The sequence below is a fragment of the Ailuropoda melanoleuca genome, chromosome 1 (genome assembly GCF_002007445.2).
Source record: "Ailuropoda melanoleuca isolate Jingjing chromosome 1, ASM200744v2, whole genome shotgun sequence".
Lineage (NCBI taxonomy): Eukaryota > Metazoa > Chordata > Mammalia > Carnivora > Ursidae > Ailuropoda > Ailuropoda melanoleuca.
Genome location: NC_048218.1, coordinates 137550774 through 137564130, shown reverse-complemented (window position 1 = coordinate 137564130; position 13357 = coordinate 137550774). Strand labels below are relative to the sequence as shown.

At 43.0% G+C, this 13357-nt stretch overlaps 1 protein-coding gene across 1 annotated transcript in view; it reads right to left on the bottom strand.

The window, feature by feature from the left end:
- GRM3 (glutamate metabotropic receptor 3) overlaps nucleotides 1-13357 on the bottom strand; it is a 207602-nt gene that overhangs the window by 4512 nt on the left and 189733 nt on the right. Inside the window, exon 5 of the mRNA XM_034667203.1 lies at nucleotides 8557-8731. Coding sequence (XP_034523094.1) covers nucleotides 8557-8731 — 175 coding nt within the window. The remainder of the gene's footprint in view (nucleotides 1-8556; nucleotides 8732-13357) is intronic.

Genomic DNA, 13357 nt, shown 5'->3' with positions numbered 1-13357 from the left:
TAACCCCAAATAATTTTTCCCAGCATGTCTGTTTGTTTAGATATTTTAATGCTATGGTCATGGAATTCGGTTTCTACCAGCTGTTTGTTGCTTTGTCCTCCTGCTTTGTTATTGAACCTGTTTTCTTACTCATCACCTTAATTTTACTTGGGCTAGGGCCCCAAGGGCCCATTCCAGATGTTCATCTGCTGATTAATACAAGTTGTGCAGCTGATGACACTATTAGCCATCGTTTTGGTAGCCTTGCTATGTCTGATTTCACAGTGGAAGTTATTAAGAAAGGAGGCTAGATTCTCCGGGTAATGGTCTTAAATTGTTAACAGTAGATCTAAGAGGAAGTCATATTCATGATGATGTGGGTTAAAAAATCTACAGACCCAAGATTTAATTTCCAAATGTGGAGTTAGAGCTTATGAATGCAAAGCCTTCTTCATTCGGTGACTTATTTATTGTGAGACAAGATTCACGGAAGGAAAAATATGGCATATACTTTTTTAAAACCCAGAATACAGCTTAATTACCTTATCAGCAGAAATTCCACTTGGTCTTCAACTAAACACCTTAGTCCACTGTTGCCACGACATACTGTCATGCTTTCTTTCCTTTTTAAAAATATTTTTATTTATTTATTAAGTAGGCTCCACACCAGCATGGGGCTCGAACTCACAACCCCAAGATCAGGAGTCAGGTGCTCTACCTGCTGAGCCAGCCAGCCACCCCTGTCATGCTTTCTTTCCAATCATGTTCTGTTACTCTCTCCTCCCTCCCTCAAGGTGTATGAAAGTAGATGTGCAATAAATAATTTGAAAACGGAAGGACTTAATAATTTTTTGTGCTATTCTATTTTGCATTCTTTTGTTTCCTCTTAGTTGCCCAACATCTCTGGTTTTTCCTCTTTCTTACCCAAATGTGTTTTCAGGCAAGGATCAGAAGCTCCTTCACCCTGAGGCTCACACAGCTCCTAAGAGCTGTATGTGTTGCTTTGTCGAGGGATCAAAGGCAGGCCACAAGTGTTAAACTCTAATAAACTAATGTCAGCCATTTGTCCTCTCTTCTAGTGCTGCTGATCTTGTCAGCTTCACCATCAGATTACATGCAGCGTCTGAACACTTCCCTAACTTCCATCTTCTGTCCTGCCCGCACAGCCTGAGTGATGAGGGCGATGCTTTTAAAGTCAGGTCATTCCACACCCTTGGAGCGTGTTTCCCAGTTCTTTCAGGAAAAAAGGAAAAGTTCTGACAGTGATTTCCAAGGTCTTTCTGCTCTGCCCCTCTCTGTCCTCATCTCCTCTTACTTTCATCCTTTGTCATTTCCCTCTCGGCCTTTCTGCTGTTCTTCCAGCTGTGGACCTTTGCATTTGCCCAGACATGGACAGGGCTCCCTGGTTCCCTTTCCTTCATGCTTCTGGTCAAATGGCATCTTATCAGAGAGGCTTTCCTTGGCCACTGTATAAAAACAGGAACCTTGTGTCCCCAGGCGGCCGTGTTTGTCCTTGCCTCACATTATCTTCTCCATGTCGCTTATCAGCACCTGATTGATTATGTATTCTTGGTTTGGCTGTTTCATTCATTACCACATCCTCAGTGCCTAGAGCTGAGCCTCAGCCCCAAAGCTTCTTGAATGAAGGAGTAAATTATCCATCAAACTGATCACAATTACATACTAAGGGGTCCCTGTTCCAAAGCCACTGACATTACTCTAGGTAGGGAAGACATAAAAAAAAAATTTCCATATATAGGCATTTTCCCATTCTAGGGATATAGATATTTCCATTTATGGATGTTCTCCAGTGAATTTCACTTAAACAAAATGAAAAGGAACTTGGAAGGAGAAATAGTACAGAATAAATTGATGTTAGACTCTTTGCTTGCTTTAAGGAATTGACCATCTGAAGTCAATGTACGGGCAGTATTTGATTATATCCGTATTACAGATTCACACCTATGCCATTAGAACAAGACGCTGTCATGTGTGGCACTGAAGAGAAGCCTTCTAATTTAAAAAAGAAATCATTGAATTTGCAGATGCTAAGATTCTCGCTGTCAGAGTAATCTCTGAGATACACTTTGAGCTGAGGCAGAAAATCCAGAGAGGCCAGAAGAGCCACATAGCCACTCTTGAGAGTTTTATCTGTGACCTCACTTATCAAATTCGTTAAAGTGTCTAACAGAGAGGGCTCTGGTTTTCCCATCCTGAAATATGGTCATTAGAGTAAATGATCCTTAGCATTCTCTTCCAGCTCGAGTCCCTTTGGTCACTGTTATTAAAGAAGGTAGGCTGGGGCACCTGGGTGGCTCAGTCAGTTTGGCATCTGCCTTTGGCTCAGGCTCTGAGCCCAGGGTCCTGGGATCAAGTCCCACATCGGCCTCCCTGCTTCTCCCTCTCCCATTCTCCCTGCTTGTGTTCACTCTCTCTCTGTCAGATAGATAAATCAAAATCTTAAAAAAAAAAAAAAAGTAGGCTATATTTGCTTAGGGGAAAACCTAGTGAAATATTAGAGATAAAGAGAAAATGATTAAAGGGTTGCAGAAAGGCAGTTGTGAGACAAATACAATGGAAATGTTATGTAGAAGAAAGGGGAAGTGTGAACATCTATTCCCTAATACATGTAGGGTTACCTATGAGAACCAGGGCCTCTCTCTTCTCCCACCCTCAAGGAGGAAGGGGTGCAAGAGGATGGAATGAGGTTCTCAGGCATCCTGTGACTTTCCCTTCCAAAGGGAAAATGGATTGGCATCTCTCTGATGTGGATGTACTAGGTCCATTCTGCCTGGAAGCAGCAGATGGCATATCTTGCTGAATACACTAGGCTCCTCCTGGATTGGCCAGCCAGGATTTATGTGTATAATATACTTACGCCTGTGGCAGAGAAGACCATCAATTCAGTCTGCGTTGCCAAATAACTTGCTAATTTGCCTGGCCGGTCTAGTACACAGTGTCATTATGGGACTCCCTCGACTGTCAACTGTAAGCATATTATGCTGATTTTCTGGACTTGTACTGTCGAGAAGAAACTTGGGCATTCTGTGCCTTTTTTTTTTCTTTTATAAAGTCATATTCAGACTTGAGCAATGGCTTGCCCCCTTTTAACTGGGGTATCGTCAAAGGTTTGGCCATTGATAAATGCAAAGTCTGGTCCTCATATGCTTGCTTTCAGTTGCTGCAGCTCTGTGGAAAATTATACCATGACTCTGAAAGACCGTTCACTTGATCTTTTTATACCCCTGCTCCTTATAACGTGAAAAGCCTTTGTAATAAAGAATAATTCTATTAATGAAGCCGTCCACACTTCACCACCTAGACAAGTGACTTTCTGAAAAAGGTTTTGGCAGAAGAAATCAATCTCCATATGCCTACGGCTCCTCCGGGACCCAAATCTGAGCATCATTAGTTAGCAGAAGCCTCTTGACTGTTCTTAATGATAATGGAATACATACATCTGAACGATCATGAACAAGACAAGCACACCCCCTCCCCCAGAGAACCAAGTCTGGATGCAGAATGGCTCTGAGGACGATTGGGTACCCCCCATTTCTCACCTCTCTCACCCCACTCTGGGCTGATACGAGCTCATATTAGTATCAACAACATTCTGACCTGCATGGGTCCCCTAGGGTTTTATGCTGCATAACCTCACGTGTATGTCCTGCTTGTCTCCTTCGAGATTATGCAGCTCGACTTACACTTGCAGCGTGCATGCTTGATTGCCTGTCTTTGGGAACTGGCTCTAGGAAGCCCTTTTGCTTCCAAAGCTGAACAAAATAAAGAATGGTCTCTTCCTTCTCATTCAAACATGAACGTTTGTTTATGTGTGTGGGTGTAGAAGCAGCATTACAAGTATGAGTTTAGGATTTTTAGGGTCTCTGAGTTAACTGCTATTAGAAGGAATATTCCCAGTTTCAGTAACTGTCTTCTGTGTGGACAGGTACTTCTGTGCCAGAAATGCCTTCTCTGGAGGGTTCCAGAGAGAGCTGGGGGAATTGTAGCTGTACAGGGCTGTGGCCATGGGCATCACGGGGCAGAGGATGGGAGTTCAGAACACGTCTTCCCCTCCGATCTCAGTGCCTGCTTCCTCCACGAGGGTCCTCTCAGAGGCTCTGCCTGCTCTGCACTGATAATAGGAGATGAAGCAGGCAGCATGGTTTAGGCTGGGGCTCTCAAAATATTTTCCTTGGGCCACTTCCATTGAACCAGCTGGAGTATCTGTTACAAACCAGATTGCTTTTGACCCAGACCATATGACTCAGCATATCTCTGGGTGGGGCCTGGGAATGCCATTTCAAAAAGGGATTTTTTCCTTTGTCTTTTTGGTACACAGATGTTGGGAGCCATTGGCCTATGGGTGTACTTAACAGAGAAAAATTAATGTTCCCTTCATTTTTATTATTTTGACTCCCACTGCATATAGCTAATCAGATCCAACTAAAATTATGCTCTTCTTCACTTAGCAGGATATAAACATTTTGTAGAACATGAGTTTTCCAAGATGTCCCTAACCATGTCCTCTCTTCCATGTCTGCTTCTAAGTTTGCTTATGCTCTTCCATCTTCCTGGAGCAATTGCTCAGCTTTTAAAATCCAATACGATTACTTTTTCTGCTATCAGCCACCTTGGCTGCCATCAGGTGGCTCACCCAGGCTCCTAAGCACTGCAATATTTCTGCTACTCTCGCCTGCGAATGAAGTGGGGATGGATTTGGCTGCGCCTTCTGGCCCGGGTAGCTTCTTGGCATTAACAGGATTGCCTGTGTCCGGTCTTTGTGATTCCTGATAAAACTGCAGTAGTGGATTAAGGATTGGATGAGTGTGTCATAATAAAAATGGCCACAAGTTATTTCAAATGTGGGGGGTCTGTGTCCCTTCCTTCAAATCTGGACAGGCTTTCTCATCCTCTCTACAATTCCATGTGATGAGGCATCCTGCCCAGCTGCCAAGTCTAAGAGTATAGCTACTGTGGGCCTCCACATCAGCTCAGCCCCAGCTGAAACCACTGAAGGACCCAGTCCAGGCCTCACAGGGCAGGTGAACTGCTCAGCCAAGCCCCGCCTGAATTCCAGGCCCACCAAATCATGAGATGATAAAAGGGTTATTGTGGTTTGTTTTTATTTTTATTTTTTTAAAGGGTTACCGTTTGGAAGCCACAAAAATTTAGGGACATTTGCTACGTGCGAATAGCTAACTAGGTGTATGTGTGTGTTGTGAGAGTAACCCTGTTGCTACCCTAACTTATTCTCATCAACACACGGAGTTGTTGTTTTTACATCTGGAGGGATTAAATTAGAAAACCAGCAGCAAATTGGTAACGATAACTCAATACAATAAAATGCCTGCATAATACTTACCAGAACATAAATTATGTGCCAACTAGTTAAACATATGCTTTACCTAATGAACTCAGAGCAATTTAAGGATATTTCTTGATTTATAAAACCATGTACTTCCTGCTATTTAGGAGGGAAATGAATATAAATTGAGCTGAATATATAATGGAGGAAACAGGCATTAGAAATTAAACAGATTGCTTAAATTGTTGCCACAGTGGGTCAGTGGCATGGTCATCCATAAACTAGATCCCCTAGACCAGTGTCTTTCAAACTTCTTTGGTTGCAATTCACAGTAATAAACATTTTACCTGGACCTTGTATATATATATGTCACCTCTGGAGCAAACTTCATGAAATCCTACTTACCCTTATTACATACAATGCTCTCTAATATATTTTATTCTATTTTCTTCTGAAAAATGCTGGCCAAACATACTGCATAAATTTCATGACCTATTCATGGGTTACACACTAAAATATGGACAACACTGGTCTACACACTGAGTTTCATGGGACCAGGGTGTCTGTCCTTTTCACCACTGCGTACACAGGTGCTTAGAAATTTCGGTTGCATAGAGGATACTCAAGCATTTAATGAATAGTGAATTCCATGACTGTAGATCCAATTTATTAAAATGGGTAGGATATTAATCACAAGTCAGGAAACCCAGTGTCGATTCTTGAATCATCGTATATCGTTAAGAAGTACCTCCTGTGTCTTCTCATCTGTGAAATGGAATTTGTAATGTCTAGTACTCATGGAGTAAAATGAGCCCACAAGTAAAGCTACTTTGAATAAAAGATAAAGAATCACAAATAATGGATTAATGTATTTGTTACTTCTATACTTTGAAATGCCTAGAGGTATCACATGAATACTTCTTCACCTTATTATTTTAATACCACTTCATTAATATAGATTAGAGAAAAACTATTTTAAAAATGAGGTATTTTTTGAAGGAAAAAATTTACTTAAAATTTCATCGAGTAACAAAATTGTTCTAAAATGTTGGGCTGGGTAGATGCTGACTTTGAAGTATTAATTAGGCCGCTAGCAGATTAGCATTCCGACGGAAAGCTTACACGGGTACATTGGGATCAAAATACATTATTTTTGTGTAAATGGATATTTTTGAAATTCTGAAGAGAGACTCGTTTGGGTCAGGTGCCCTTGTTATTCCTTGAAGAATGTATTAATTCCTAGTATATATATATTAGGAAATGATGCCACTTCAAAGTTACTGAGGTTTGCATGTATCAATGTCTGTGGAAGACTTAGGGATTTTGTTAAATTGCTTCAATAACAACCAGGAACTCTGAACTCTGAGAACAAAACGACTTTTGCTTGGAAGTAAATCTTGCTGCACAGCCTAGGGTAACTTTCCTATTCTCTCCCGGTAAAGCCTACCTGGGACCTGACTTCCTGGGAACTTTCCCAGCTTGCAGGACGAGTGAATTGGCATCATACAGTAGTTTGATGCACTGCCTTTGAAACCAGACAAACTGACTCTAAATCCTGGTTCAGCTACTTTCAATATGCGGGATGATGGTTTCTTGATGTCCGGCATTATGTGCGTTGAATAAGATACAGCACACGCTCACACATGTGTGTAACCTTGAGCACCATGCCCAGCAGATGGAAATACTCAATTGATGTTAGTTCCTGTTCGCTGCTCTTATCCCTGCTGTTTTTCTTTGTTATTGCCAGTTCTTGTCTGGACTAGTTAGCTGTTATAGTCAGGCTCTAAAAAAGAGATTTGTTTGCTCAAGAAATAAGCAGGTTTTTCTAAGGTCCAGGGAAAATTATTTTACAAGTTTTACCATGTCCTGGGACTCAGCCCTAGGGACACCTGGCAACTGCAGCTGGAAAGACAGTCACATCCCTATCTCCGCCCAGGAGTGGCAGATACAGTGCAGTCNTCTAAGGTCCAGGGAAAATTATTTTACAAGTTTTACCATGTCCTGGGACTCAGCCCTAGGGACACCTGGCAATTGCAGCTGGAAAGACAGTCACATCCCTATCTCCGCCCAGGAGTGGCAGATACAGTGCAGTCCACATGCCTGCTTCCAGCCGGCGGACTTGCCTTTGTTTGCTGGGGGAAGGGCATCCCTGTTACATTTCATACTTTGTTGCAGAAACTGGGGCACTAATGTGATTGCTCAGTCTGTGATGCTGAGCTATTTTGAGGCATCCTTTCTGATTGACTCGAGGCAAAATGGTGAAGTAGTCATTTGTCTCTGTCACTCCAGTCTTTCTTCCCCCTCCTGTGGCTTCGCCCCTCCTCCCCCCTCACCCTTCTGTCAGTGAATTTCTCCTGCTTCATACCACGGAGAAGCTGAAAATGGCTTCAAAGGCTGTCCCTTTTAGGTACATTGTGCCTAAGAATTAAATGAGTGATTCGCTAAGGGAAGTGTTTCAGATATTTGCAGTCCAGCAGGAGAGACCGCTGTGGACTGGGGGGTTCCTCTGTTGTCCTGCACTTGACACTGTTTCTCAGCTGGCTTGCAGCTGAAAAGCATCGTGTCACTGAAGCAGGAAGAAGATGTACGCCAGCATTTTTCAAGGTGTGTTCCATGGGAACACATTAGCTGGCGTAACTGTGGTCAACTACGTTTAAGAAACTGTAAATAACAGTTAAACAGGTTACCTTGCTGTAGGGATTCTTAAGACAAATATGCTCATGTTCAAGGAGGCACTTGAACTTCCAACGGGGTATTTAGGATGTACCATTTTCCATCTTAGTCATCTTTCCTTTTTAATTTTTCATGAAGCACCTTCATCCTTTCTGTGACATAGAACATCCTTTACAGAGCACTGGTAGCCCAACCCTCTAGGCCAATGAGTAAAGTAAGGCTGTGAATAGTAAAGTGAGGCAGGTGCTCACGGTTACCTCCTGAATTGAGTGCAGAGTCAGGACTAGGGAGTAGGTGCCCTGACTCCCAGGCATGGCCAGATACCTTAACTGCTGCTGCGAATTTAATGTTTGTCTTCCCTGCTAAACTGTATGCACTGCCAACCCGGAATGACTCGTCCAGTCACCTCTGTCTCCCTAGCACCGAGCGTGGCACCTGACGTGCAGGGGTTGAACCAGGACTTACTCAGATTGAGTTGGGATTGTTCACAGGGATGGACACTTGTTGTCCTTGCCTGTCTATTCCATGGCTTCCCCTCTGAGCCTGCTCCCCACTCCGGTGCTGTTCGTGGCCAGGTCAGCACCGAGCTCCATACTTACACTGAGAATACGTGGTCCCAGTTCCGCTAACACTGAACCTGTTGAGGTGCAGTCTGTGTGTGACCACATTCTTCTGGGGCTGGAACAGGATGATGTGCACCTTGGGTGCAAACAGACAGCCCAGGACCACAAAGCCGCTTAGGCTAACGGAGATGCACATGGTTGTTGTCTGCACCTACAAGAAAAGTTAAATGCCCGGCTGTAAATTCAATCATGTGGCCTACTAAAAAGAGCACTGAAAAAAGACCAAACTAAGAAAAAAAAAAACAAACCCAAATCATCCACAGTTCTATTGTTAGTATAACCAAACTAATATAATAAGTAAATGGGATCTTCTGAGCTTGGAAGTTTCATGCAAACATCACTGAAGATTTCTAAGCAAACACACGTGTGTCATGTGCTCCTGAATGCTTGCCAAGACTTTACCTGGATTTTCTTCTTCTGTTTGTTTTCTTCTATTTGTAGAAAGACTTTTCTGCAGAACCACCTAAGTCAGAATCCTAAATAGTAAACTATCGATATTCAGTGGTGAAGTGACCGGATTGCTGATGTTTTCAGTCAATCAGCTTGGCTTGTTTAAGGTTTACTGTAATCATGAACAAATTGGGGCCTTTTACATTTTTCTCCATCTCTCTTTTTTGCTGGGAATTCTGCCTATCAGCCATTGGTTCCCCTACTCAAAATCAGGGAACACTGTCAACTTTCTTCTGGGGTACGTGTCTTTATTTCATTGGCACCTTTCTGGAATTTTGATACCTCAGGTATGCACTGTTCAATTGTTTTGTTCTCTAGGCTTCCATATACCTGTTCTTGACAGAGGAGTTTCACTTGCTTCCTCTTTGTTGTCCCTGAAAATACACCTGAGAACTAGGTTTTATCATATCTTTTTTTCATTTGTTTGCTTTCACTCTTCATCTTCACTGATCTCATCAACTGTCCTAACTTCAGCTCCCGTACATTCTCTAGAAAATCCTAAATTAGCTTCTACATATTTTATTGCTTTCGGTACTGAAAATGGAAATTAATTATTTCTTCTATCAGTGTCTACTCAGAGTACCTATGGTAAATCGTAGGGTAACTTTAGATTTCTTTGTCCTCTTTCTCCTGGCAATGCTATTACCAGATAGCATAATCTCTCATGCCCTAAAGTGTCCGACCTTCTTCTCTCATCAAAGAAAGCTGAAGACTGAACAATTAACTGGAGAAGCCACATAACGTTAGGAGGCTGCATTCTGTTTTTGACTAAAAAAAAAAAAATCAGGTTATACTTGTAGCGTAATTCTTCAGACTCTGGGTTTACTTCATATGCTAAAAGCACAATCTGTCCTCTCTATTTTAAACCTCTTGTCTGTTTTAACTGTCCGACTTGGCCCCGCATTGCAGGCTCCTTTCCCTTTTGTTAACTGCTCAGAAAAGAGTCTACTATCTCATTTCACGATGTAAAAGCCTTGATAAATCATAACTGTGTTATTTATAGCAAGTCCAATTTCTGGCTTAGTTTGTTTTTATTTTTACATAGATAAACAATATCAGAACTGTTTTCTTCCTTTACAACCGTACTCCTCCATCCTCAGCTTTAACTGTGGAGCCAACAGGAAAGAGATCAGATATTATGGTGAGGGTAAGGCAAGTTCGAATGTGCCAGTTTTCAAAGAAACCTTTTCTAAAAACATGTCTTTCATGTTGAAGCTTCCCACACTGGAAGACATTACAAGGACAGGAGAGGTTTAAATAGGGGGTTATGTTGGAAAAGCTGTGCTGTGAGTTGTAGACCCTTCCTCCCTGAAGGAAGGTTTTGCTTATCTCCTCACTAAAGGCCTAGAGAGGAGAGCTTCACTATGGCCATTCACAGAAGGTGTGAGGTTTTTCTGCGGGAGGAGGTTGCTCTGGCCTGGAGCCTGATTCCTGTCTTGGAAATCTAGAAGGTGAAAAGAGGCTAATTACTCTCTTGGCAGAGCTTGCTACTGTACAGAGGCTGTTCTTTACTGTAAGAATTTATCAAACAAAGGATACATGAGGCCATTCATGGACAAGATGGACCACATGAAAAAGAGCCATCATGGGTAGTCTTCGGCCCATGTGGAGGAGCTTGGAGTCCTTCCTAGAAAGATGCCGCTGGCGGGGTATACCTGGGTGCCCTGGGACTGAGCATGGAGCCACAAGGGACAACTTAGAAGAATAGGATTTGCCAGCCAGCTCACTGAAGGACCAGCAGGAGAAAAGAAAGCAGCTGGAAAGTTCTGAAGATGGCATGAAAACAACCTTTAATCACCTTCCAGGTATGCTAAGGATGTGTGTTTAACAAACATCATGGAGATCATAAAACCACCAAGTTATGTAAAAACTGTCCTGCTTCTTCCTTATTACTTTTTAACCAGGGCTGAGAGGGAAACAGCAACTGGTGGACTGGGGAGCGTGAGCAAGGGGGAAAGAAAAGTCATGTACCCCAGGCTCTCAGCCTCTGAGAGAAAATGAGGATTGATGTTAAGTCAAGGTATGGTTTTGAGAATTACCCAGGACTAGGCACTTTAATTTCCTAATAGAGACTGTTTTCCATGGAAAATGACTGTGGGACCATATTACCTAAGAGCACACATTCATGGGCCTACCAGGGTCGTGAGCACTTTCATTCATCGCTCTATCCCAGCACCAGAATGGGGCCTCACATACGGCGAACGCTCAGGATTTGAATGTGCGCACCGGGATTTCCATCCAGAGCCAGGGGATCATTACTCCTGCCGAATACTACAGGGGCAATGGGCGTCAGAACTAAAGATGCGTGTTAGTCATCGCGTATGCAGCTTATTATTTAATATATTTGTTTGAATTTGATACCTTTTAGTTTCTTTACAAAGCGCAGGTAGTAGCCTCATGAACTCACTTGTCCAGGTGCTTTAATAAGTCACACCCTGAGTCTGTATGTATCTATAATTCTTTGTTCTACCTCTTTGAGTCCACGCTGCTCTGCTTTCATTTTCCACAAACTCCCAGCACCATTTGACGTGGTTAATTACTGCCTTCTTTTTGGCTTCCTAGACATCCTTCCCTCACTGAAAGTTCCTTGTCTTAGTTTTCTTTGGTGGCTTTTTCACTTCTCCCTGATCTTTAAGTGTTGGGGGTGTCCCAGACCTCAGTTTGGATTCTTGTTTCTTCATCATCTCATCGAGTTCCATGGCTTAAATATCTCCTACGTTGATGTTGTTCAGGTATTTATTACTAGTTCCAACCTGTCTTCTGGGCTTCCAGACACATATTCAACTGCTATCTTGGCATATTGTCTTGGACTTATAGTAGGCATATTGGGATTAATATGTGAGCAAAACTGATCCCTTCCCCCAGGGTCTCCACTTGCGTTAAGTGACATCAACTCCCATCTGATTGTGCAAGCCCCAAAGGATGCGCAGTCATCCTTGGTTTTGCCTTTTCTCTTACACCCACACATCCAGTCCAATAGCAAGTTCTGTTTGTTCTTTTGGAAGATAATTCTATATGGCGTCTTGTGCTTCTAACATGTCTTTCAAGCACAAGCCCTGACTGCCTTTCTTTTGGACTTTCTTTTCAGATATGACTATAGCAAAGAGACTTAGAAGACAGCAATAGTGCCCATTTGTGGAGCAAAGAGCCAGCATATCATCCATTATGAAAGGTTCAAGTTTTCTAAGCTCACAGTCCCTGCCCTGTACTGCTGCCACTGTCTGTGTGGTGGTCACGTGGCCCACTCTGCACAGCCCATGGGAAGTGGACTCAGGGAACCAGAGCCAACGCTGGCCCTCTGGCTGCAGCTATTGCTTTGAGTCATAAAGTCTTTTTCGTCAGCATCAACAAAACCCTGGTAAGCTAATGTGTTACCTTATAAGTAGAGTCAGATCTCAGATGATACAGTCTTTGACAGTTTTGGCAATGAGATTGGAATGGCTTTCTCAAAGAGGAAGTCTGAGGGCCTAAGGGGCTGAATAACAAAATGTGAGAGAAGTCCGTGCGAATCAGTAGCAAACATGTTGACCAAATTCTATGGCCAACCAGGCAGTAACAGTGCTCCACATTATTCCCTATCAATGATGAGGTGGATCTGAGGAGAGGCTAAGGGCTGAGTAACGGGAAGTAGGTCCAGAGCTGCTGGACCAGTGCTGTAATTGTTGCTAACTCTCCTCTAGGGGGTGGGGTGGATTCCCTCCCTAACCTGATCCAGGTCCTGGGTGGGCAGAAAGTTCGACTCCCTATCACATGAAAGTTGCAGAGACATGCACCAATATTGAGCATGAAAGGAGGGACCTTCAGAGAAGGCCGACACCAGGTGAATCATCTGGACTTTGGCTGATTCTCCTGGAAGCTGAGGGGGCTGGGTACATAAACCCTTGCTAAAGAAGAATGGCAACAGCTGGGCCCTGCTAGGGCTCATCCCTCGCTATAGTCTCTCATGCCAAATTTAGATCCATTCCAAGATAACAAAGGCCTCTCAGGTTTTTGTAGCAAAACCTGGCAGCAAAAAAGGAGCTTTGGCTGTGTCTGCAGGATTTCCCTGAGACAGAAAAATTCCCTGGAAAATCATAGATGAGGCGCTGATTAGTATTTGGGTTCTTATTGACTTGGATTGGGTTTAAAATGCTGACAAAGGGGCCGCACTCAAGAATGAGTGAAAGTGACACAAAGAAATCTAGATAAATTCTTGTGATTGGCAGCAGCACCGGAAAGCTTCCCTGGCCCTTACGTTAAAACCGGGCAAGACTCTAAGAGATGTTATCACGATGAGACAGCACATGCCCTGGATTAAGATGGATTTTTTTTTAAAAAGTCACTGCTG